The sequence below is a fragment of the Asterias amurensis genome, chromosome 18 (genome assembly GCF_032118995.1).
Source record: "Asterias amurensis chromosome 18, ASM3211899v1".
Classification (NCBI taxonomy): Eukaryota; Metazoa; Echinodermata; class Asteroidea; order Forcipulatida; family Asteriidae; genus Asterias; species Asterias amurensis.
In genome coordinates this window covers 1,533,114-1,558,375 of record NC_092665.1, presented here as the reverse complement: position 1 = coordinate 1,558,375, position 25,262 = coordinate 1,533,114, and the positions used below count along the sequence as shown (strand labels likewise).

At 38.7% G+C, this 25,262-nt stretch overlaps 1 protein-coding gene across 3 annotated transcripts; it reads right to left on the bottom strand.

Annotated features, from left to right (window-relative positions):
- Positions 1–1,603: 1,603 nt before the first annotated feature.
- Positions 1,604–24,953, bottom strand: LOC139950515 (beta-1,3-galactosyltransferase 2-like). 3 transcript variants are annotated; one of them, XM_071949241.1, is made up of 2 exons: positions 10,907–11,053; positions 1,604–3,836 (listed from the first exon to the last, which is right to left on the bottom strand). In XM_071949241.1, the coding sequence occupies exons 1-2, from the start codon at positions 10,932–10,934 to the stop codon at positions 2,266–2,268; spliced, it is 1,599 nt and encodes a 532-aa protein (XP_071805342.1). In that variant the 5' UTR covers positions 10,935–11,053; the 3' UTR covers positions 1,604–2,265. The 3 variants fall into 3 exon arrangements, with proteins under 3 accessions (XP_071805342.1, XP_071805343.1, XP_071805344.1); XM_071949242.1 differs by lacking the exon at positions 10,907–11,053 and adding an exon at positions 24,399–24,953 and having other exon boundaries at positions 1,605–3,836; XM_071949243.1 differs by lacking the exon at positions 10,907–11,053 and adding an exon at positions 18,123–18,245 and having other exon boundaries at positions 1,605–3,836.
- Positions 24,954–25,262: the final 309 nt, after the last annotated feature.

The following is a 25,262-nucleotide window of genomic DNA, read 5'->3' as shown; positions in this document are numbered from 1 at the left end:
TTTTGGTGAAGTAACAGTTACATGCCCGATGAGGTTATTGTAAATTTTTACTGGAGCATTTCAGGGGTACAAAGGCAATGGCCAGAGCAGGTCAGTATGCTTTGTTTTTGAAAGGGCAGGGGCACCAAGGCATTTTCTCCTTGGTAAAGAGCACCCACCCTGAGATATTGTAAATTTTTACTGGAGCATTTCAGGGGTACAAAGGCAATAGCCAGAGCAGGCCCGTATGCTTCGTTTTTAGAAGGGCAAGGGCACAAAGGCATGTTCTCCTTGGTAAAGGGCACCCTATGAGGAAATTGTCACTGGAGCATTTCAAAGCAGGGCACCAAGGCGGCACTGCAAATTAGCCGCCTGACCATATTATTTTCGCTATGAGGCAATTGTGGTGCTAATAAAGGTTTCCCCACCAATTTAGCAAGCATTCAGCCAATTCCATTTAAGGCACCGACGAACACCTTTGGTAATTGTCAAAGACCAGGGGTCGATTTCACAACGAGTTAGTACTAGTCCTAACTTAGGACTAGTCCTAGGAGATATACAAACTGCATGGATAGTCCTAAGTTAGGACGAGTAACTGGTCCTAACTCGAGATAAGACTAGTCCTAACTCTCTGTGAAATCCACCCCAGTATTCACATTTAGTGTATCTCAACATTATGCATAAAATCACTAATTTTTTTTTTCATTTTTTTTTGGCTCAATTGGTCTTCGAAGTTGCACAAAATTGTGGGCTTTCAGTGACCATATTGCGGAAGTATAACATGGCCGTCTATGGAGCGAAGTTTCCAGGGATAAATTTGGTTCAAAGACACATAATTTGAAAACAATTTCATGACGAAAAAGTTTGATCATTTTAAATCGCTTTTCAGTGTCACTTTATGAAAAATACATGACGTATAATATATAAATAAAAATATAATAACTAGTCCACTCATTATAATAAGACATAACAATTAATCACAATTAAGTTAGCATTCTGTGATATGAACGTGTCTTCATACATAATTAAAAACATCTTCCACTTTAAAATTTCCAAAAAACATCCACATTTTTGTAAGGAAGAAGTTACACAGGCCTACCATTAAAATGACCAATGTTTTGATCTTAAGTGTTTATAAAGGGACACGTTACCTTGGAGTGGGCGAGCTGGTCTATGAAAAGTGTTTGAAAAGCGTTCGTTATAAAATGCATATAAAAATATTATGGGTGGAAATATATTTTATAAGTAGAATATAATGATCCACAAAAAAAATGCCTCGAAATTGCACGGTTTTCTATTAACGTCGTGAACTAACAATTAGGCACTCTGGGTTGTGGTTGACTCCATAAAATGGCCAACCGTGTTAGTTCGCAAATAGAATGAAAACCACTCAATTTTGAGACATTATTTTGTGTGGATCATTATATTATACTTATATAGGATTTGAGACATTGCATGGTGAGGTATCAATGTATATTTGGTTTGCGGTAACACCATGTGTGTATCTACTTGCCAGGTAGAGTTTGTTCTTAGACAACTGTCTTGCTTTATTCTACTGCCGCGGAGTAGATAATCGGAGAACTGAGAAGTCTCTCGAACCTCCGATTATCTACTCCACGGCAGTAGAATCAAGCAAGACAGTTCCCTAAGAACAACTCTACCTGGCAAGTAGATACACACATGTTGTTACCGCAAACCAAATATACATATTATACTTTTAGAACATCTTTCTAACCATATGCATTTTATAACAAACGGGTTCTAACACTTTCCATAAAACAACTCGTCCGATACAAGGCAACGTGTTCCTTTAAAGACACTATTGGTAATTATGGTAATTGTCGAAGACCATTCTTCTCACTTGTGTGTCCCAACATAAAATTATGCATTAAATAACAAACCTGTGAAAATTTGAGCTCAGTCGGTCATCGAAGTTGCGAGATAATAATAAAAGAAAAAAACACCCTTGTCACAAGAAGTTGTGTGCTTTCAGATGCTTGATTTCGAGACCTCAAAATTAAGTCTAAACTTGAGGTCTCGAAATCAAGTTCGTGGAAAATTACTTCTTTCTCTCGAAAGCTACGTTACTTCAGAGGGAGCTGTTTCTCAATTTTTTTTAATTTTTTTTTAAACTATCAACTTCTCCCCATTACTCGTAATCAGGTTTTATGCTAAGAATTATTTTGAGTAATTACCAATAGTGTCCACTGCCTTAAAGTTAAATTAGCAAGTTAGTCTGTTCGGTGGGTTGGCAGAGACTGACTGTACTTCAACAAGCATCTCGTGCTATACGACCGTAGCATTATTTAAATTTTGCACATATCTCCAGACCTTAACAATGTTTTCTTTGTTCTTCTCCTTGTCCTCGCCAAGGTGGAACGTGATGCTCCTTGCGATCTTAAGAAGGGTGTCTGGTTCATTTTCATAATTGAGGTATGTTTCGTATTTGCTGTTGAACTTTGGTTCTACATGCAATCGGTCCATGATGATACCTATATAGGCATCCTCCCACGGCAAGAAACGAACCTTGAATGATTCCTTGTAAATCGGACCGGCTAGGTCCGAGGATATGAGGTACGCTGGTCCGTTGAGGTACGGAGGGTACTTGTCCTTTGGGTACATATCCCTGGAGGTGTACCATTTACTGTTCTTATTGCGGATGGGTTCTGTGATATCTTTGAGGTTACCCTCTGCGAGGTTGTGTACAGGTGCCTTGTCGACTCGATCGGCTAGGTTGTACAGGTTTACAAACATGTCAATGTCCATTTTTACCATGAACCTCGCGTTGGGGCAGAACTCCGAGGTCCACCTCAACCCCATCAGGGTCTTGAGAGTGAGGTTGTAGTACGAATCGGTGAAATTCTGCTGGATGATATCATGGTGTTCGCCATCCTCCTTCTCAATGCTCTCCTGGTAGGTGGCGCCCTTCTGTCCGAGCAGGAACATCGTCACGAATTTCTTGCCCTTGATTTCCTTGACGCCTCCCCACGTCTCTCGGATGCGGGACCGCATGAGTTTGTCCCCGGGGGCCGTGAACACCAGGCAGAGCGCGTCCACGTAGCCGTCGGTGTTCGCCCCTTCACGGCACGCCTTCGCGTTGCTGATGGTGAAATCGAACAGTCCTGGGTTCTGACTGACGGACGCTGGATGCACTTTCTCCGGCACCTTCTTCTTTGAGTCTCGTTGGGATTTTTTCTCTTGCTTAAGCTGAAGCTGCTGTTGAGCTATCTTCTCCTGTCGCAATGTTTCCTCCTCGATAAATTTCTCTTTGACATTCTGTTCCTGTTTATCCTCTAGCCGACGGGAAAGTCTTTCCTCCAATTTCCTCTGAAGATCGATAAGTAAATCAATCTTCTCCTTCTGCTCCTTAAACAGAGCTTCTTCCTTCAACGTTTTCTCTTCCAATTCCTCCAGCTTTTGCTGGACGGCTTCAAGATTCAATTGTTTTGCTTTGGTTTCTTCTACAATTTTTGAAGTGTTTTTAATACGCGGAATCGAACTACTCCCTGAGGAAAGTTGAGGAGTATAATTTAGTACAGGGTGAGTTACATTCCGAACACTATCGACCGTCTTGCTTTCATTGCGAGGCGATTCAACGGGTGTCTGTGTCGTAGATCCCCCGTGCAGTTCCTCCTCTCCGTCTCGCCTCCTGCCCGGACTGTAAGATGCGTACATGGCACACGGGCATAATGCATCAGCAGCGGAGTGTTCGTTTCTCGCTGGCCCTTGGATCACATGGGTTCTGTCCTCCACCATCCACAAAACGGTACCCGTCCATAAGACGAAAAGCACGGCACCGAGTTTGCCTACACGACGCATGGTGGAGTACCTTGCTCTCCCACAACCAACTGAAGACACTAGATTCAGACAACAAAATCAGAAAGTAGGATTTGAAACTTTGCATGGTGGAAATATCGTACAAGGTTTGCCGTATGTAAATATAATCTCTAACTGAGTTGGGGTGGTTATGAAAAGAACAGTAGGTTTCATCTCGACGTTGATGATCACACCTGCATTATCAGTATCAGACTCTAGCTTTCTCCAGAAGACGATCAGAGCATACTGATCGAAACGTCAAGTTGAAACCAACGGTTCTTTTCAGAACCACCCCAACTCATTTAGAGATTATCATTTCATGGTGTTACCGCAAGCCTTACTATAAAATTAGAAAGGAGTTTAATGAACGCCACTAACGCAGCCTGTTGGTGAAAAGCAGTTAAAAATGATACAATTAAGAGACGTTAAAGGCAGTGGACATTATTGCTAATGGTGTGAAAAATTAAACTCAATTGGTCGTCGAAGTTACGAGAGAATAATGAAAAAAATAAAAATATTAATAATACCAGTGTCGCACTCAAGTTATGTGCTTTCAGATGCTTGATTTTGAGACCTCAACTGAGGTCTCGAAATACATTTAAATATTTGAGTGAGAAATTACTTCTTTCTCAAAAACTACGTTACTTCAGAGGGAGCTGTTTCTCACAATGTTGTATACTTTTAACAGCTACCCATTACTCGTTACCAAGTAAGGTTTTATGCAAATAATTATTTTGAGTAATAACCAATAGTGCGTCCACCGCCTTTAACATACATGAATCAAATGAAGACCTTACATGAGATAAAGCTGATCATTCTATCGCAGGGTATGCCCTAAACTTTATTAGAACTGACCATCAGCAAGAGTAGTTTAGCTTGTCATTCTTTACAAGTCCATCAGCTTTGGCACTCGTCTGTACATGAAGAGATAGGGTTGACTGAGGTCCCCGTCTTTATCCGCAAGGTATTGGTTTTACCATAGAGCAAGGTATGCTCTATGGATTTACAATGGTTTACTTTACACAACCAGTGATATCATTGGATGCAGTGTACACATGTGCATGTATATAATGATGTTGTATGCGTAAACGTGTACGTACAATTTGACTGTGAAAAGAATGCAAGATCAGCGGTACATCCATACCACTCGATTATCAGGATCTTGACGAAGGCTTAAGGCCAACCTCTGGCTTCGTGTACGTACAATATGACTGTGAAAAGAATGTGAGATCATCGGTACATCCATACCACTCGATCGTCAGGATCTTGACGAAGGCTAAAGGCCAACCTCTGGCTTAGCCTCGAAGTGTGACGTCAGATGTTCAGTCATAACATGGATCCTTTTCAACACTGCACAATTTAGCCGACACGACCAATTTGAGCAAGGCACTTGACACTAAGGTCATCTCAAAACAATGTCGAGTATAAAACCGACTTGGTAATGACATAGTATGAGCAATGGAGAGCTGTTGATAGTATTTTATTGCACACGTGTTCTCACAGGCTACCTGGCCATATCATATTTTATTGGAGGAAGTTTCTATAATGGTTTTAGCAGTCGATTCAATGGTATAATAAGGGCAGATATGGTTTATGCTTAGACTTGGAGCTAGAGTTTATGTGAATGATTAGCTTGGAGAGTGCGGTAACTCGCAGCATTGAGAAAACGCTCGCAGCAACGACTGTATACTCCCCAGGGAGCTGAGATGGTTTAAGGAATGAATCAAGGCCCAGTGACCATGGGGTACTGTCAGAAGCGCTTTTATTATACGTCATTTTTTCTTTATTTTGAGCTGTGATAAAACGCTATATAAAAGTAGATTATTATTATTATTATTGATAGATCGACATCTGTCGAAGCATAAGCTAAAGAACTTTGAAGTCTAATATTACCAATGCTAAATGCTGCCAATACCATGAATGAAAATGGAGTCTGATTTACCAATGGTAAGTGCTGCCAACATTATTAAGGAAATTAAATTACGATCAGACAATACTCCGATATTATGTTTCTTCGCGGAAGCCCCTTGCAAAAAAACAGGGTTTTAGATTGTGTTTATGGCAAACTACATTCAAATAAATCAACAAAACGATTTCTTATGCTACTGTCAGATTGCAACAAGCAGTAGGCCTATAGTATGGAACTAATTTCCATTTCGCGAAATGAATAAAACCTTCAGATCAATCTTCGTGATGTGTTTATATGTCACGCTGATTAGAGTTGAAATTCAAGTTGACGGTAATAACAGATGTTCACGGAAGAAAGTAATTATCAAATTACGAAGGATGTCCATTGTATACGCTGTCTTAAAGACACTGGACACTATTGGTAATTGTTGTCAAAACCAGTCTTCTCACTTCGTGCATCATGCATAAAATAACAAAACTGTGACAATTTGAACAGAATTGGTCGTCGAAATTGCGAGGGAGAGAATAATGGAAAAGTAACACCCTTGTCACGCGAAGTTGTGTGTTTTCAGATGCTTGATTTCGAGACCTAAAATCTAAATCTGAGGTCTTGAAATCAAAGTCGTGGAAAATTACTTTTTTTCCCGAAAACTACGTCACTTCAGAGGGAGCTGTTTCTCAACATGTTTTATACCATTAACATCTTCCCATTACTCGTAATCAAGAAAGGTTTTACGCTAATATTTATTTTGAGTAATTACCGATTGTGTCCACTGCCTTTAATATTGTTTAAAATGATTTGGGCACTTTCTGTACGACACAAAACCCAACACCCAAAGATTTACACTTCAAGTGCTATTCACACGACAACAATTTAGGTGGGGTGCCTTGCTTTATTTTAGCATGGTAAAGAGAGCTCTTCTCCTTTCACACGAGGTACATTTAGTACAATTTTACATTATGCTACAATGTTTAGCAAGGGAACCTTGCTTACTTGCTCTCTTGTGAAAGGGGCTTAAAGGAACACGTTGCCTTGGATCGGTCGAGTTGGTCTTTGAAAAACGTTTGTAACCGTTTTTTATAAAATGCATATGGGTAGAAAGATGTTGTAAAAGTAGAATACAATGATCCACACAAACATGCCTCGAAATTGCGTGGTTTTCCTTTTACCTCGTCGACTAACACGTCGGCCATTTATGGGGGTCAAAATTTTGACTCCCATAAATGGCCGACGGTGATAGTTCGCACAGTAGAAGGAAAACCACGCAATTTCGAGGCAAACTTGTGTGGATCATTGTATGCTACTTTGAAAACATCTTTTCAACCATATGCATTATATAAAAAACGGTTAAAAACGCTTTTGTTTTGACCAACTCGTCCGATCCAAGGCAACGTGTTCCTTTAATAAAGACAAATGGCAGGCAGATACTCCAGCCCCAACAGGAAAGCAATTTATCAGTTGATTGTCACACATGGCTGTATGCTCACACTCTTATTCTTAACGTATACAATAATATCGGCTTGCTTCATGGCACTGGAATAAACAATACTGCCAAGTGTCATCAATCAGTTCCACACACATGCACACACGAAAATATATGACTTGTAAAATAATTGATTCCAAGAAATATTTGCTGTGAAGATTGGAGCCATATTGATGTTTATTTTTTTGTGTTGTGATTTAGGCCTACACCTGTACAGGTACAATAATTCATCTGAAGGATCATCTGCAAGTCTCCAGCTTTCTTTTTTACTCGTCTTAAAGTTGTTGTCGTTTAAAGGGTATATGTACTTTTTCCCTAACAAAAAACACAATGTCCACAGATTTACATTAAACTTACACAGTTTGAAGATAATGATAGTAGAAAGCTTCCCTTGAAATTTTACTTCCTGAGGTGCTGTAGTTTTTGAGAAATGAGTAAAAGTAATAATTTTCGTCTCAGTTTTAGCATGTAAAAACGTATTAACCAGTTTTGCTATGGTTTTTGGTATAATATCATAACTGGTTAAGAGGATTTTACATGCAAAAATAATTTTGGTCTCATGAGACCAAAATGATTTTGTGACTTGTTGTACACATTTCTCAAAAACTACAGCACCTCAGTAAGTAATATTTGAAGGGAAGCTTTCTACTATCATTATCTTCAAACCATGTAAGTTTAATGTAAATCTGTGGACATTTTGAAAAAGTACCCGAATCCTTTGAATATTCGGGCTGAAATGGTCATCACAGTTGCTGTGAAGACAACACCAGAGCATAATAGGTTCGGAAGACAAAAGAAAACTTCAAAACATTTCAAATGTTTCCACCCTATTCCTGTGATATTGTTTCACAGGACTCGGGAAAGTACTTAGTATACAGTGCTAACACACATCGGTGTATGGGTAAAAACCAAAATTAATAATTATTCTTTATCCCCAAATGTAACATCTATTATATCGTTGCGGTACCCGCCCGCTGCCAAAACATATGGATTCGAACTGCCTCTAGCTACTCGGGAAAGTGCTGAGTATACAGTGCTAACACACATCGGTGTATGGGTAAAAAAAAAAAAAATTTACACCCTATTCCTATCAGTAAACTTCCTAAATGTAAACAGTACGATGTTGGATATATAAATAACACCTCTCGATTAGCTACATGTTTTCAATCAGGCCAAAGGAAATAACTGAATCCATGGAGCAACAGCTGCTCATCATGAATCTTAAAGGCACTGGACACTATTGGTAGCTATTCAAAATTATTGTATAGGATAAAAACTTACTTGATAATGAGCAATGGAGAGATGTTGATTGTTAGAAACGGCTCCCTCTGAAGTACAATTTTTTGAGAAAGAATTGATTTCTCACTTATATTTATATTGAATTCGCGACCTCGGCTGAGGTCTCGAATTCAAGCATCTAAAAGCTTACAACTTGTGTGACAAGGTAATTTTTCTTCCATTAGTCTCACGCAACTTCGATGACCAAGATTGAGTTCAAATTTTCACAGGTTTGTTATTTTATGCATAACGTTGAGATACACCAAGTGAGAAGACTGGTCTTTGACAACTACCAAAAGTCTCTGGTGCCTTTAAGTAACGCTGTGCGAGAATGTGTGTTGACTCTCGATCAACTTCCAACCCAACAATTACAACAAATAAAACATGGTGTTCCAGTGTTGATTGAAACGTATCTGTGGCGTGTAGGATATTGTTGCCAGTTGAAGTTAGAATATTAAAGGCATTGAACACTATTGGTAATTGTCAAAGACCAGTCTTCTCACTAATGGTGTGTATCAACATATGCATAAAATTACAAACCTGTGAAAATTTGAGCTCGATTGGTCGTCGGAGTTGCGAGACAACTATAAAGAAAAAAATACCCTTGTTCACACGAAGTTGTGTGGTTTAAGATGCTGTATTTCGAGACCTCAAATTCTAAACTTGAGGTCTCGAAATCAAATTCGTGGAAAACAACTTCTTTCTCGATGTCACTTCAGAGGAAGCTGTTTCTCACAATGTTTTATACTATCAACCTCTCCCCATCAGTCGTTACCAAGTGAGGTTTTATGCTGATAATTATTTTGAGTATTTACCAATAGTGTCCACTGCCTTTAAAAAAAAGGTGTCACCTTTGTTTCAAATATCAAACGACTCTTGACGTTTCGATCAGTATGCTCTGAATGCTCTGATCGCCTTCAAGCAAAACACGTTTCGTTGTATACGTTTTTTCCTCTACAGCATTTGTTAATGACAAGAACAATACTGTTCCTAAAGCAATGTAGGCCCTCGTGCAATTCAGAATGACAGAATGATTTATACAGACAAAGTGTCCACTAATTGTATTAGCCAGTACATTGACAGCAGCCCGTCCTGCCGACATACAGAATTTCGTTATCTTAAAAATGGTTGTATTATGTTATTGATGAAAATAACTTCTTGATACTTGGAGCATTAGACCCACGATGGCCACTGACGCATGAACCAAAGACATTGACGAATTACCCCAAGTTAAGACTTAATCCGGTATTTAGTCAAATGTACATGTGCACACCAAACTCGTTTACAACTGCTGCAAAGAATAAACACTTCGTATGTGTCTGCTGTGGATTCATAATTTCCTCGTACATCGGGTGCGCTTTACCAAAGAGAAAATGCAACTATACCCTTGCCCTTTAAAAAAACCCGGAGCAGCAGTTTCTACTCATAATAGTTTGTCCGGATCGCAAACGGATGTCAAGACTTACAAATATTTACTTATATAGGAAAGCCTCCATGTGGCTTTTCTGTTATGGAATACCTATCATTCTTCGAGTCGACCGTTCAATAATTTCCAAACCGCCTGAAATTAAACGGTTGAGAAAATGCTACGAAAGTAAAGAAAAGTCTGATTTAAGTGAATGTCTGATGTCCAATATCGAAACAAGCAACATTGAGATTCGCTGTACAAATCTATTTGAATGTCCAATGTCCAATATGAAACTAACTGAATTTCCAATGTCCAATACCGAACAACATGCATTGGTATTCGCTGTGTACAAACCTATTTAAATGTCCAATGTCCAATGTCAAACTATAGTGAATTTCCAATGTTCAATACCGAAATTAAGCAACATTGGCATTCGATGTACAAACCTATGTGAATGTCCAATATTCAATGTCAAACTAACCGAATTTCCCATGTCCAATACAAATAACATGCATTGACATTCGATGTACAAACCTATGTGATTGTTCAATATCCAATGTCAAACTAACCGAATTTCCAATGTCCATTACCGAACATGCATTGATATTCGCTGTATGTGATTGTTCAATATCCAATGTTAAACTAAGTGAATTTCCAATGTCCAATACCGAAATTAAGCAACATTGATATTCGCTGTACAAACCTATGTGATTGTTCAATATCCAATGTCAAACTAAGTGAATTTCGAATGCCCAATACCAAATTTAAGCAATATTGATATTCGCTGTACAAACCGATGTGAATGTTCAATATATCCAACATCAATCTAACCTTGATAACTGTATAACAAGAAGACGAGCACTGCTGCAGAGTTTACTGTTTGAAACGTCGAGAGCACACTCAGAGCCAACATTCCCTCAAATTAAAGAGATTTGCATATGGTTATACCCGCAAGTCTACTAATTTATATTTATGTTTACTCTGATCATGTTCTGATAACAAGATGTACATGTATGTTTGGTAACTGACTCACTGTATCTTCGTGAAAAACAAGAAGCCATAATCTGCGACCTCTATACACACACACAGTCGAGTGTCGGCCCGTCAAACCAGTCAAACTTTTCCGTCCTCCATGGTCAATCATGAGATACACAGACAGTCAGCATCGATATCAGATTTCTACTTGTCAGGAAACCTTATACCACCAGACTAAACACTCAGGGTAATAGGGTTCACTGTACTCCCTCACGATCTACGTCTAGTCCTCGATACAACCATTTCACCAGCAACTTTAGGTTCACAATTTTTCACCGCAGAATGTACATTATGATCTGGTTTAACATTAGTGGCCAGATATAGCTAGCATAGAGCATGGAGGTAAAGCAATGACGTTGATGTATGGATACAACAGCAACACTTTGTAGATATGTTGTGCATTTACTCCTAGCTGAGCTCTACGATTTAAAGGCATAGGACACATTGGTAATTGTCAAAGATCAGTATTCGTACTTATAGTGTATCTTAAAGGAACACGTTGCCTTGGATCGGTCGAGTTGGTCTTTGAAAAGCGTTTGTAACCGTTTGTTATAAAATGCATATGGTAAGCAAGTTGTTTAAAAAGTAGAATACAATGATCCATACACATTTGCCTCGAAATTGCGTGGTTTTCCTTTTACTTTGCGAAGTAACACGGTCGGCCATTTATGGGAGTCAAAAAATTGACTCCCATAAATAGCCGACCGTGTTTGTCGACGAGGTAAAAGGAAAACCACGCAATTTCTAATGATACTTGTGTGGATCATTATATTCTACTTTTAAAATATCTTTCTAATCATATGCATTCTATAACAAACGAATACATACGCTTTTTAAAGACCAACTCGACCGATCCAAGGCAACGTTTCCTTTAATCTCAACATGCATAAAATAACAAACCTATAATATTTGAACTCAATTGATCGTCGAAGTTGCGAGAGAAAAATGGAAGAAAAAGATGCCTTGAATTCTAGACCTCAGGTGAGGTCTCGAATACAATTCAAATATTTATTTTGGTGATACATAATACTTTTTCTCAAAAACAACGTCACTTCAGAGGGAGCAGTTTCTCACAATGATTTATATTATAATCAACAGCTCTCCATTGCTCGTTAAAACCATAAAACCAAGTAAGTTTTGTGCCAACAGTAATTTTCAGTAAACCAATAATGCAATGCCTTCAACCATGTATAGCTCCATGCTTTAACATACTTCCAATACAGACTGTAGGCCATGTACTAGCACCCCAAGCAGGTTGTCAAACGATACCATACTTCCCCCGTTATCAGAGTATGTCTGACCCCGGTCACAAACGCCATGGGTCTCCCACGTCTGCGTCTTAGAGTTCAATTTAAAGGAACACGTTGCCTTGGATCGGACGAGTTGGTCTATTAAAAGCGTTTGAAACCGTTTGTTATGAAATGAATATGGTTAGAAAGATGTTTTAAAAGTAGAATATAATGATCCACACAAGTATCACTCGAAACTGCACGGTTTTCCTTTTACGTCGCGAACTATCACGGTCGGCCATTTATGGGAGTCGACTCCCATAACTGGCCGACCGTGTTAGTCGACAGGGTAAAAAGTAAACCATGCAATTTCGAGGCATATTTGTGTAGATCATTGTATTCTACTTTTACAATATCTTTCTAACCATACATTTTACAACAAACGGTTACAGAACGATTTTTAAAGACCAACTCGACCGATCCAAGGCAACGTGTTCCTTTAAATGCAATGAAGCCGATTTCACGAAACGCGGATCAATCCTATCTCGAGTTGAAGGATGAGTTAACTCGTCCTAACTTAGGATGGGTTCAATGCGTCCTAACGTCACCTTCGTCCTTCTGATAAGAACTGAACTCATCCAAGTCCTAAGATTAATCCTAAGTTATGCGAAGAGTTTGGTTAAATCGACGGCTGGACATAATTGATAATTACTCAAAATAATCTTAATATCAAATATTTTACCTGGTAACGAGCAATGGAGAGCTGATAATAGTATAACAGTTGTAAATACTATCAAAATGTGCAAGTAACGTAGTTTTTGCGAAACAGGTAAACATGAGTGCTTTTCTTTCATTATTCGCTTGCACCTTCGATGACCAATAATTAAGCCCAAGTTTTCACAGGTTTGTTATTTTGTGCATATGTTGAGCTACACAAAGTGAAAAGACTGGTCTTTGACATGCCAAGGCCGGGTATCCAGTGCCGTTTAAGGACAACCTTGGCATTTAGGAAACGCAGGCATGGGAAGGAGGGGAAGGGGGGGGGGGGGTATTGGAAGTTAGGACCCATTGGTCTATGCTACACAAGGAAAGCAACAACTAGGAATAATGTGGCTGTGATTTAAAGGTCACCAATGTATGCCATTAATAACCGAACAAAAAATATGCCGCTATAAAGTTTGAAGTGAATTTAGCAAGAAGGCACAGTAGATTATTTAACAATAATCAGCACTTATTTATTATTTATGTTTTATACTAGAATGAAGGGTCTAAATGATGCGACACAAACCGTTAACTCTTTTGGGCATACCCTTCATAAAATGTAATCAATAAATTAGGAAAGTAAACAAATCTGTAAAGACGCCACACGTGTTTAGAAAAAGCAAAGCACACTCTACATAAACCCCACACCCAACAAACGAACTAACAAACAAATACCGCAACAAATACACCAACAAACAAACACCCCAAAATAAAAAATAAACTAAAAAAAAGCAAACAAAAATGACCAACAACCTAACTAACCAATCAACCAACCAGCCAACCAAACCAAACCAACCAACCAACCAACCCTACCAACAGACACACAAACCAACACCATAACAAACAACAAGTACACATAACCAACAAACAAACACCAACCCCAAAATCAAACAGATTTTGACCAACTTGCCTGTAGTATTTTTGAACTCCAAGCACTTCAACTTGTCAGAAGTACATGGTGTCAACCCAAAATTAATGAACTTGATGTTTTATTAATTGAAGCATCCCGTATGGTGCCGACTAGGTCAGTATCGACTCCTGTGGGATTTCCGGTTGGGTATAACCAGCCTAAGCAGCAATGGCACCGTGGCTTTGAACCCATCGTGCAATGCCCATAGGGCGCAGACCAGCCGGCATTGCATAGCGTGAAAAGCTGCACTTGACGGCGCGGTGCGGCGAACGAGACGTGAGGCAGGCACAGAAAATCACATAACAGTCTCCAGCAAAGCTTTGGTCGTCCACATCCCCCACCCCAATCACAAGACATCATAAAATACAGGAGGCAGGCTGGCAGGGACATATTTAAAAAAAAAAAAAAAAAAAAAAAAAACAAGACAAGGTCATATGTGATCCCCGAAGCCCACCCAGAATGGACTTAAAACCCGCTAGAGCCAAAATTAAACTGGTACCAAATGCATATTATTTTTAAAACCATGAAGCGGGAATTAAAGTCACCTGGAAGTGGTATTTTTTCAAAATAAAGCTTTTGTCACTAATATAAAAAATAAAGCCTTTGTCACTAATATATGTGTTTTGATGAGTGGAATGTGAATAAACAGTTAACTAAGGTTTTAAAAAATCAGTTCTTATGTTATTTACAAATTAAGAGTAGACCCCGACCCGAGAGGGCGCTGTTCGTGACGTCAATCGAGGCAGACTTTGCCTGTAATGCGTAGAGTAAACACAATTGCAAAGTACATGTACGGACCAAGTCGTGAGTTTGTAAGGTTTTTTTTTCTGGCAATGCCGACCAGGTGTATTGCTGCTGAATGCAGAAAAACACTTTTTGAAATGTACCAACTCACGACTTGGACGTACATGTACTTTGCACGTGTGTTTACTATACGCATTGCAGGCAAAGTCTGCCTCGATTGACGTCACAAAAGGGGTAGGCGGAGTCAGCCCCCCAAACAACTTTATATAATTTTTTTTACATATAAATCGTGACAAACAATTACTAAAAAAATTGTTTTATTGTTCGTAAGCATATACTCTTATGTTTTAAGGCAGTGGACACTATTGGTAATTGTCAAAGACTAGCCTTCACAGTTGGTGTATCTCAACATATGCATAAAATAACAAACCTGTGAAAATTTGAGCTCAATCTGTCATCAAAGTTGCGAGATAATAATGAAAGAAGAAAACACCCTTGTCACACGAAGTTGTGTGCGTTTAGACGGTTGATTTCAAGACCTCAAGTTCTAAACTTGAGGTCTCGAAATCAAATTCATGGAAAATTACTTCTTTCTCGAAAACTATGGCACTTCAGAGGGAGCTGTTTCTCACAATATTTTATACCACCAGCCTCTCCCCATTACATCCCCAAGAAAGGTTTTATGCTAATAATTATTTTGAGTAATTACCAATAGTGTCCACTGCCTTTAAGGACGTACATTTTGCTTTGTTTTCTTATGTTTTCTCTGTTGCTGCTGTTATTGTTGTTGCCTCTAAACAAAATCTGAAATTGAAGGGGAAGTTTTTTGGTTTTTTATTTCTTTTCTTCGGATTTTTCTACAGTTTTAATAAAAACAGACCACACAACTGTGGTCACGTGGTTGTAGGACGCCTCGTTCAGTCCAAATGCAGCGTGTTTTTTTCTTCTAATTGTGGTTAAACAAGCAGTTTAAAGAGAAAAGGTTCCTTCGTAAAATGAGTCAAACGACCCAGAGAGCTTAGCCTGTCAGTTACACTTTTTAATACGTAATCGCGCACGAGCGAGTCTAGACGTGACTCAAGTCTGCCGAATTGATGACCTTGACCCAGGAATAATCCGTTCAGCACATCCATCTGTTACGAATTAATAAAGTTACAATGCAAAAAGTTATTATTGAAATAAACAAATGATTGCACTTTATCGAGTAGGTCGATCTTTTTGTCACACGACGAAAAAACAACAACCAATGTTCATCGCCACAAATTTGAGCAATGTGTGAGAAGGTTTCACAAGGGACCTTGGACAGACCATGGACAGAGTAAACCTTTCACACCAGCAGAATTTCACAACCGGGCTACAATTAAAGCAAGAGAACCCTGCTAAACAGCTGTTCGTGTGAAAAGGGCTAATGACATTTGATGGCATTCCACAGGGGATCTTAGACAGTTGTCCCTTCACACCATGCAATTTGCAAAAATTCACAAGGGATGTCAGCTAAACTGCAGCGAGGGTTTATTGTCTACAATAAAAACCAGTCTAAACATTTTGTGAAAAAAAAAACCAAGTATAGAAACAGATCATTATTTGCCGCTGGCCAAATGAAAAGAACATAACATGAGGACGTCAGAATCCAATCCAAATGCATGGTTTGCTTGCGTTTTCTTTTACGTATAATAATGGGAAATGAATTTCAACTGGTGGTGTACGTGTGCTTTCAAAATAACATGGTAATGGCTTCCCGAGTAATGTTGCAAAAGCTCAATTTGGTAAGTCACTAATCAGAGTTATCAGTTTCCATGTCATTGTTTCACTTACATCCTGTTTTATTCAATTTGTAAAACACTTCCTTTTTGTTGTGTCATCAACTCAATCAATTATTATCGGATAAAGTTTGGTAAGCTGACTACATGTTATCCATTATTTCAACAGGGATACACGTTTAACATGTTGTTAACAATATATAAGGTACCAACTGTAAACAATAAACGACAAGGAAAACAGTTTTCTGAGTAAAACTTCGGATAATAATAAACACATTATTAAATGAGCATAAGTAATACATTTTCAAATACGATTCGGGTGAATTATTTAGTACGTTGCTCAGGTGCAGAGATTTTCCAGTTAAAGGTGACTAACATAATTCCGGCACATTCTGGGTGCATCAAACTCTCACATTTTGATCAGTTGGTGGGTCTAATTATTTGTCTCAAACTCGAATATGAGAAGCGGTACTGAAAATAATTACTCTTGCTGTGTGAACATAACCGCTCCAGATTATTGGCGATATCTAAAAGAGAAAAAAAAACCACCACCATCTGAAATTAAATTTTTCACACAGGTTTGTTTATGACAACTGTCTAGGATTGAAACAAACAGCGGGTTCCAATTACAATCGTATACATTCCCTTCAAGATAAGGTAGGAGAACGGTATACACTGAGTGCATGTGACACCTTTGGTAATTGTCAAAGAAGTCTTCTCACTCGATGTTTCTCAACATAATAATAATGCACAAAATATTAAACAAACCTGTGAAAATTTGAGCTCAATGTTCTTTGAACTTGCGGGATAATAATAGAAGAAAAACAACCTTGACACGCGAAGTTTTGTGTGCTATCAGATGCTTGATTTCGGGACCTCACAATCTAATTCTGAGGTCCCAAAATTAAATTCGTGAAAAATTACTTCTTTCGCGAAAACTACGTCACTTCAGAGGGACCCGTTTCTCACAACGTTTTATAACATCAACAGCTATCTCTCCACTGTTTGTTACCAAGTAATTATATGCTAACAATTACTTGAGTATTAATGACCAGTAGTGTCCAGTGCCTTTAAGGAGAATATTATTATTAATTTTGTAATGAATCTTCACTCAAACTCAACTGTATATTCGTAACGAATCTGCAGTAGGCCTAAGTGTAGATTCATAAAAACAATCTACACTTTAAACATTAAAGGGACGTCACATAAATAGTTTAGATAATAATATTATTTGTATTACTTGGGCAAGGTACTACTACTATTGACTAAGACACGGCACCTTAACTGAATGGCAAGTGGATTGCGCTAGTTACATCATTTATGTTTTTGTTTGGCAATTCGGTGCGATTGGCTGGAAATCTCTATTATAATATGAAGGTTCATGAGGAGCCATTAAGAACAGTCAGTATTAAACTATATGCCCCCCCAAAAAAAAAAAAAAAAAAAAAAAAAAAAAATCTAATTCTCATAAATTTCCCCATCCAGCCCAAAACTACAGGCCTGTGTTTTTTAATAATATTGTTTGAAATTCCTGCATTTTTCTTTGTGTTTTTACTACTAATTTCTATGTTATGATTGTAATTCACATCCAATTTGGCCCGTGAGTCACGAAATGTGAAACTTTGAAGTTAGCAGAGATAGCTACTCGTGTGAACGTACCCAAGGTTGTGGTTAAAATGTCATCAACGGATATATTGCCAGTTTAAAAAAAAGTGAGCGACCATTTTGTTTTGTTGTTGACAACATTAGTTTTGAGTGTTATTTCGCTCAATTCAAGTGAAATACATGTAACAAAATAATGCAACATACCCTATTGTCACATCGGCAAAGTTGACTACTGACTACTTCCCCTTCAAGCCTCGGTTTGGTTACACGGGTTTGAATAGAAGGACAAACAAGATGGCTACGCCTATAACCTGGAAGGAACAAAACTTCACCGTAGGCAAACAAACAATCCATATAATTCAGGGTTCGACATTAACGCTGGTCCGCTGGCCAAATGCCATTAGAAATCGCGTCGGACCAGCTGAAACCCTTTGCCAACTGGTCCGGCTGACCAGTCAAAAATATCGGCAGCGGTACTACAGAACTATGACTATTTTTAAAATATTTTTAGGCTCGAATAAAACGTAAAAACATTCACTTAAGGTTTGGATAAATCGTAAAAAAAATCACTCGAAGTGCCGCTGAACGCTAGCAAACTTCCGACGATCACGCATACACATGTGCACACAGCGCAAAATCCCATCATGCAACGCAAAGGCTCGTAGTCTTTGTATTAGTTCACGTGTGGCAAAAAGTGTAAGAAACATTGAACGCTAGAGGGCGTTTCAGAATATTCGATAGCGTGGGAATAGACGCCCTCTATTGGTGAAAGTACGCGATAGCTTACAAAACTAGCTTCAATCGCCTTGACAAAAGACCACAAAGCAAAACACATTCTGTCAGCAGTATGGTCGTCGACAACGGAGCAGATTTCCGTGTGGGAATTAGAGTCTAGCGTGTTTACGAAAAACCAGCGAGACGGTGAGGCCTCATTCAACAAAAATTACCAAGTTACAATACTCTGGATGAGCAAAAAGGAGTATTTAATTGTGTTTAGTAAGGTTCTTCCGTCCTGATTTTGCTTAATTTTTTTTTGTTATTTGGGGTTTGTTTTTTGCGGCGATTGGTGGGTGATCTAGTTTTGCTCCATGGTTTTATGGTCAAATATAATGCGCGGTTGTTTGGGTTTTTTTGCGGGTTGATTTCAAGAAAGACTTGGGTTCTAGAATGCAATACCTCCATGGTTAAACCATGGAGGAATAAACTAGTTTATTCCTCCATGGTTAAACAAAGGCGCAGTTGTTTTTGCTACTTTTAAATGAAAGTTTTGTTCACAAAACAGACGCCGGTATAATTGAAAAAAAAATACCGTAAAACTCATATGCTTCTTCATGGATGTTGCAACTATTTTCATGTCTACCTTTTGGGGGGTTTAATTTTCTGGACGAAAGTGGGAAGATTTTGGGAACTTCGGTTATCGGTACGATGTATTATGTTTATGAATACTTATTAAAAATACAAATAGGCAATGTTTATACATGATAAAATAACTTGAGCGATTGCACGTAACCCTCCCCACCGTAGATTTGAAGGCAATACATAAAAAGTTAATTTGATATTTTTAACAGTCGGTTTTAAAGTGTTTTTTTTTGTTAAGTAAAACACTAAAAAAAAAAAATCATAAAAAAGTTCTTCTTACTTAGGAATACTTGGATGTCGAGTGCTTACAATAAACCGTGAACTAAAAAAACTACCTAAATAAAGATCATATTAAATTTTCCCATTTGCTCTGACAAATAATTTGACCTGTTTTTAACTTAACTTTAATAATATTATTGTTTACATATTTTAAAAGAAAAATACTCTCAAATTAGTGAGCCCCCTTACGAACACAATAACTTGGTACACATAAATTAAGTATGGCTTCCAGTGCAGTTAAGTTGACGTTGCAATTCATGTTGAATTTTGAAATAGCGACGATCGGAAATCGAGTAGTTGGTATACAACAGTATACTTTTAGTTTAAAAAAAATATACAAAAATTGACGGACCAGTCAAAAACGTGGCGGACCAGTGAAAAATCAAGCCAACTGGTCCTGCTGGCCAGTTGAAAAAAAAGTTAAGGGCAACCCCTGAATTAATGACTATAGTTTTACACCACGGTCCAACTCTGGTGGCCTCGAGATCGCAACATACAATTTTAATGAGAGCATCTACGTGATTGCATTTCACCACTGAATAATTTAAGTGTGGCAGTCAGGAGACCAGTCCTGTCTTTTTTTTTTAAAGCACACATAACCCAAAAGGCCTTTTTGAAACCACGGCTTCGGCTCCAGAACCAACTCGCGCTAGCCTGGCCCCGCGGTTGTTTTGACAAAAATGAGCGTGCTTTGCGAACGGGTTCAGGGCTTCAGACGAGCGGAGGGAGCCTGAAGCCGAATCCAAAGCCGAAGCCGTGGTTTCGAAAAGGTACATGAGGAGAGTATTAGTCATGGATTTGTGGCTACGTGGACACTTCACTTTTATCGCTCAACTCGGTATCGCGGTTCTTTGAGATCTCTCGGGACCAAGAAGGGGCCGATTGGTCGTGTCAGCACGCCCGTATGCCTCTGGGGGGTCCGGGCGGAAATTTTTGTTTGCAACAATAATTCACAACCTTGCTGAAATAAAGCAAGGGATGTCAGCTAAACTACATTGAGGATTAACTGTCAATAATAACAAACCAATCCAAACATTATAAACAAAAACAAGTAAATATATAAATTCGTTTCATTTCTAAACAAAACAACAAAACCTCAGCAAGTATTACTTTAAGGGAAGCTTTCTATCATCATTATTTTCTTTAAACCGTGTTGGTTACACGTAAATCTGTGGACTCTTATGTTTGATGTCGTACACAAAGTACCCAAACCCCTTACATTAACAGTTCATGGATGAAGCGGTTTAACACGTTTTTCACGACTTGATGTCGACGGACGTTCAATCACACCTTCGAAAAGAAATGCTCATTTAAAATTGATGAGGAAGAAAGGCTCCGGAAGGGATTGGTGGCACCGGTGTGTATTGTGTTTCCGTCATCTGTGATGATTTGAGACAGATGATTTACAAGGGACCTGAGGTTTATACATTTATAATAGTCCAATCATGGAGTTGTAAAAATCTTCATGGTCCAATACACCTCCACTACAAAAAACTTTATCCTGAACTAAAGGGCACATATAGATGAGGAAATTGTAAATTTCTACTGATATCATTTCACAATGGAGCTTCATCAAACTTTTGATCCAGCCATCATTTGGTGGTTTGCGCCGTCGAATAAACAAGATGTTGTCTGCCAGAAGGAAGAGGGAAGCGGTGTTTAATTTATGGCCATGTTTAGCATATCGGCAATTAATGCGTTAACGCACCCTGTGCAAAGTTGTCTTTAAATTAATTGTTTGGCGTTAGACTAATCCCAATGCGGGTATAACAAAGCCTTTAATCCTGATCTGTGTCCACACAACTAATTATAAAAGAAGTACATGTACTTTGCAGTAGTGCTCAATAATAAGGATAAAATCCACCGGCGTAAATATTTGCACAGAATCAATCAGTGCGGTTTGATTTGCTTGAGCATTATTTTCCTCTGTGGTTTAAGCGGGGATGAGGCTATTTTCTTCCTTCTTTGAGGGAGCATCGTCTATTATTTGGTAATTGGTACATAGAGAAAGGACGGTTTGAACACAAGTTTGTTTACAACATTAAAGCCCCCCCTCCCGAAAAAAAAAAAAAATAAATAAATAAATAAAAAAAAAAAATGGTGAAGTAACGTCATGTATAGGCCTAAGCCTACTTGTTTGTTTTTGTTCATCGTCCATTACGGTAGCCATGGCGATTGTTTTCACCTGTAGGGGATATTCGGGGAACGAGGAAAGGGAATTCGTGGGGGGGGGGGGGCAATTTTATCTGCTGGACACGTCATCGCCTTCCAAGCAGCTGTCGCGGCACTCAGTAACTAACAGAGAATGATAAATAAACAATGACAGTATCGTATGATTTCACACTGGTAGGATTCTGGGTTCGACGTTATAGGTACGAGGTGACAAAACATGGGGTCGAGTCGAATTTTGTCTGCCAACCAGAAAATGGGAGTTATCTGCAACTAAGGAAGTGCACGCGGTCATTCTAAAATTGGAAATGTCACAATCTGTAACTGATTTAAAGTTTGCCCAAAGCCCCTTTTACACAGGAGCAATTTAACAAAGTCCCTTGCTCAAATGTCACAGTGATTTCTTTTCGATTTTATAAAAATGTACCTCGTGTGAAAGGACAATTTTTTGTTTCTAAAAAGTTCTCTTGCAAAATCTTTTCAATCATTGCTACATTTTACAACCATTCTACAATAATTAAACAAGGGACCCCAGTTAAATTGCTGTCATGTGAATAGTACTAAACCCGTCATTTTCTACACTAGCTTTCTACCATGATAATCCTAACATTTAAATGAGGTAGCGGACGAGCCTCATGGCTCTAGAAGTAAGGGACTTGCCATTTTTACATGAGACCATTGAACAATAAATTAACTATAGAGACGGGACGTACGAAATAATCTGAAACTGATACTGAAAGTTAGTTTATAAATTTCACGAGAAATCATTAGTAGGCCCATGGATAGGCCCTAAAGTAGAATATAAAGCAAGACAGTTCTCTAAAGAACAAAATCTACCTGGCAAGTAGAAACACACATGGTGTTATACCGCCAACCCAAATTGATAGGGTCTATACGTCAGCATGTGATGCCTCAACTCCCATTTAAGACAATGGACACTATTGGTAATTGTCAAAGACCAGTCTTCTTACTTGGTGTATCTCAACATATGCATAAAATAACAAACCTGTGAAAGTTTGAGCTTGATTGGTCGTCGGAGTTGCGAGATAACTATGAAAGAAAAAAACACCATTTACGTCACACGAAGTTATGTGCTTTTATTATGCTTGATTTCGAGACCTCAATTTCTAAACTTGAGGTCTCGAAAACAAAATTACTTCTTTCTCGAAAACTACGTCACGTAAGAGGGAGCAGTTTCACAATATTTTATATCATCTACCTCTCCCCATTACTCGTTACCAAGTAAGGTTTCGTGCTAATAATTATTTTGAGTAATTACCAATAGTGTCCACTGCCTTTATAAAAATCCCTATTATTATGTGTACACTACTTTTTTTGACCATGACTTATGTTTGCATCCAGAACTACTTATCAATGATCAGTTTTTTCTTCCTCCATCCTCGTATCAGGTAGCAAACGAAACGGAAACCAACAGTACCAGCCCGAGACTCTTCCTTTCCGGTTATAGAAAACAAAATTGGCTCCACACCTAAGAACTAACACAGTGCCTAATTATTAAGGGATCAATGTGTGGTGAAGAGGTTTTCAACTAGTGGTTTAACCCAAACGAGGCCAGGTTCTTGATAATTTTACCGAGACGAAGTCGAGGTAAGTTATTAAGATCAGGCCTCGGCGGGTTTAAACCACTAGTTAAAAACCGATTCAACACACTTTGATTCCCATTCATAAATACCTTTTCGGTCAAAAACATCATCACTTTTTGGTCAAAAAGTAAAATAAATGCAAAAATAATAATTGTTAAGTGATTTCTTTCAACACAACACCCCTCCAGCTATGAAATGGTAAAGCCCTCCGCCGCCCTCGGATAAACAACTCCTTATAAGGGAATGCTGTGCGCGTCGCGCGTATCGCGTGATGTGCCACAACTGTTTCAGCCGGTGCTCTCGATCAATAGGAATGAAGAAACTGTCGGAAAAGTTTCCGTATGGCGCCACCACTTTTTCATTCGAAATAAAATAATATAGTATCTAATTTACCTGATTGATATATCCCTTTTTGTAAAAATGAGTGAAAAGGTGGTGGCGCCATACGGAAAGTTATCCAAACTGTCTTATAAGAACAGGTGCAAGGTCGCGTGTCACGCCCATGTTTCAACACTTTTTACCGGTCATAAACAAAGGTTTATACACACCCACGTGACGCGCTCTCCACAAATAGGAATAGCGAAACTGTCTGAGGTTTATGCATCCTTAACAACAAAACAACCTTACAATTTTAAACATTGCTTCATATTATGCGTACAAACCAATGTGGTGATGAATTGTGAATGTAATACTCCGACCGTATCATCTTAGCCAACACTCGGTGAAAATGGTCTTCATAATTTGGCCCAATGTCGGAAACAAACATGTGGGGGCCATGGCTAATGAATAAAAAAAAATTGCGGCCGGTGAACGTTGGCCCAGGCTAGGCCCAATGTGTATAAAATCATAAAGACAATACTGACAACAGAATGTACCATTATCGATGATACACCAGGCATGCATGCGCACTCTCAATGTCTCAGACACCCCAAAAATGTTATTAAACATGTCGTGATATATCCATTGTTTAAACTCCACACGATAACATAAACCATGGAATTCTACATCCATGCATAAACAAAGGGAAATGTGGTAAATGCACAAAAAAAGTCGAATATGAAAATCTTACCTCAAATCTTAAGTTGTCCTTGGCCCGCAGTGCTGTCCTTGTTCTTGTCACTAAATGGCGAACGAAGTCAAATACAGTTTACCTGCCTACAACACACACACGTGTGTATCATGAATGTTAAAAATACACAATTAATTCCCATGAGCCAGTGTCAAACCGCAGCAAGTGAGACAAACAGACGGTATTCAACCACGGAGGAAGGAAATGCAGCAAGACAAGGTTCCTTCAACAACAACGTGAACGTAGAAACCGTATTTCTAGTCCGCCAGGTTTTGAGTCAAGTCTGTTTCAGCACACACAACACGACGAGGGACAGTCACGGATTGAACCTGGCGAAGTCAACACATGTCCCGCGTTGAACGATGATGATGGAAGTAAACTCCTCGTGTTATTTCGTGCATCCAGCAGCAGTACAGTCATTCTTTGTATCCGTGTTTGCCTATCCCACACGCACACTATGCAACTTCTTGAAGTTATTTTAATCCGTAAATGGCGTTTCCTAAGATCACAGGCACCTACAGGAAGTTATGTAATCTTGCCTGACAAGAAATGTCATCCCACCTTGGCATGCAGCTGATGTTTATTCTGGTTATAAATAGCCCAATGTCTCTAACGAGCAATGCAAGGGCAGCTTGCCAACGAAAACACGGCGACTACCAGCGAGTGGTTTCTTTTTGGCTGAAATTCATTTCACCTGTCGTCACATTAGCACTTTTTATAAAAACGCCAAGAAAGAATTTGATGGCTTATTTTTTGAATTTTCTTGTTAATTTTTATTCAAATTGTCAAATTCGTATGCATTTTCCATGAAATGACCTTTTGATCATTACAAATTTTGAAATAAATGTTGAAGTTCTGAGCAGA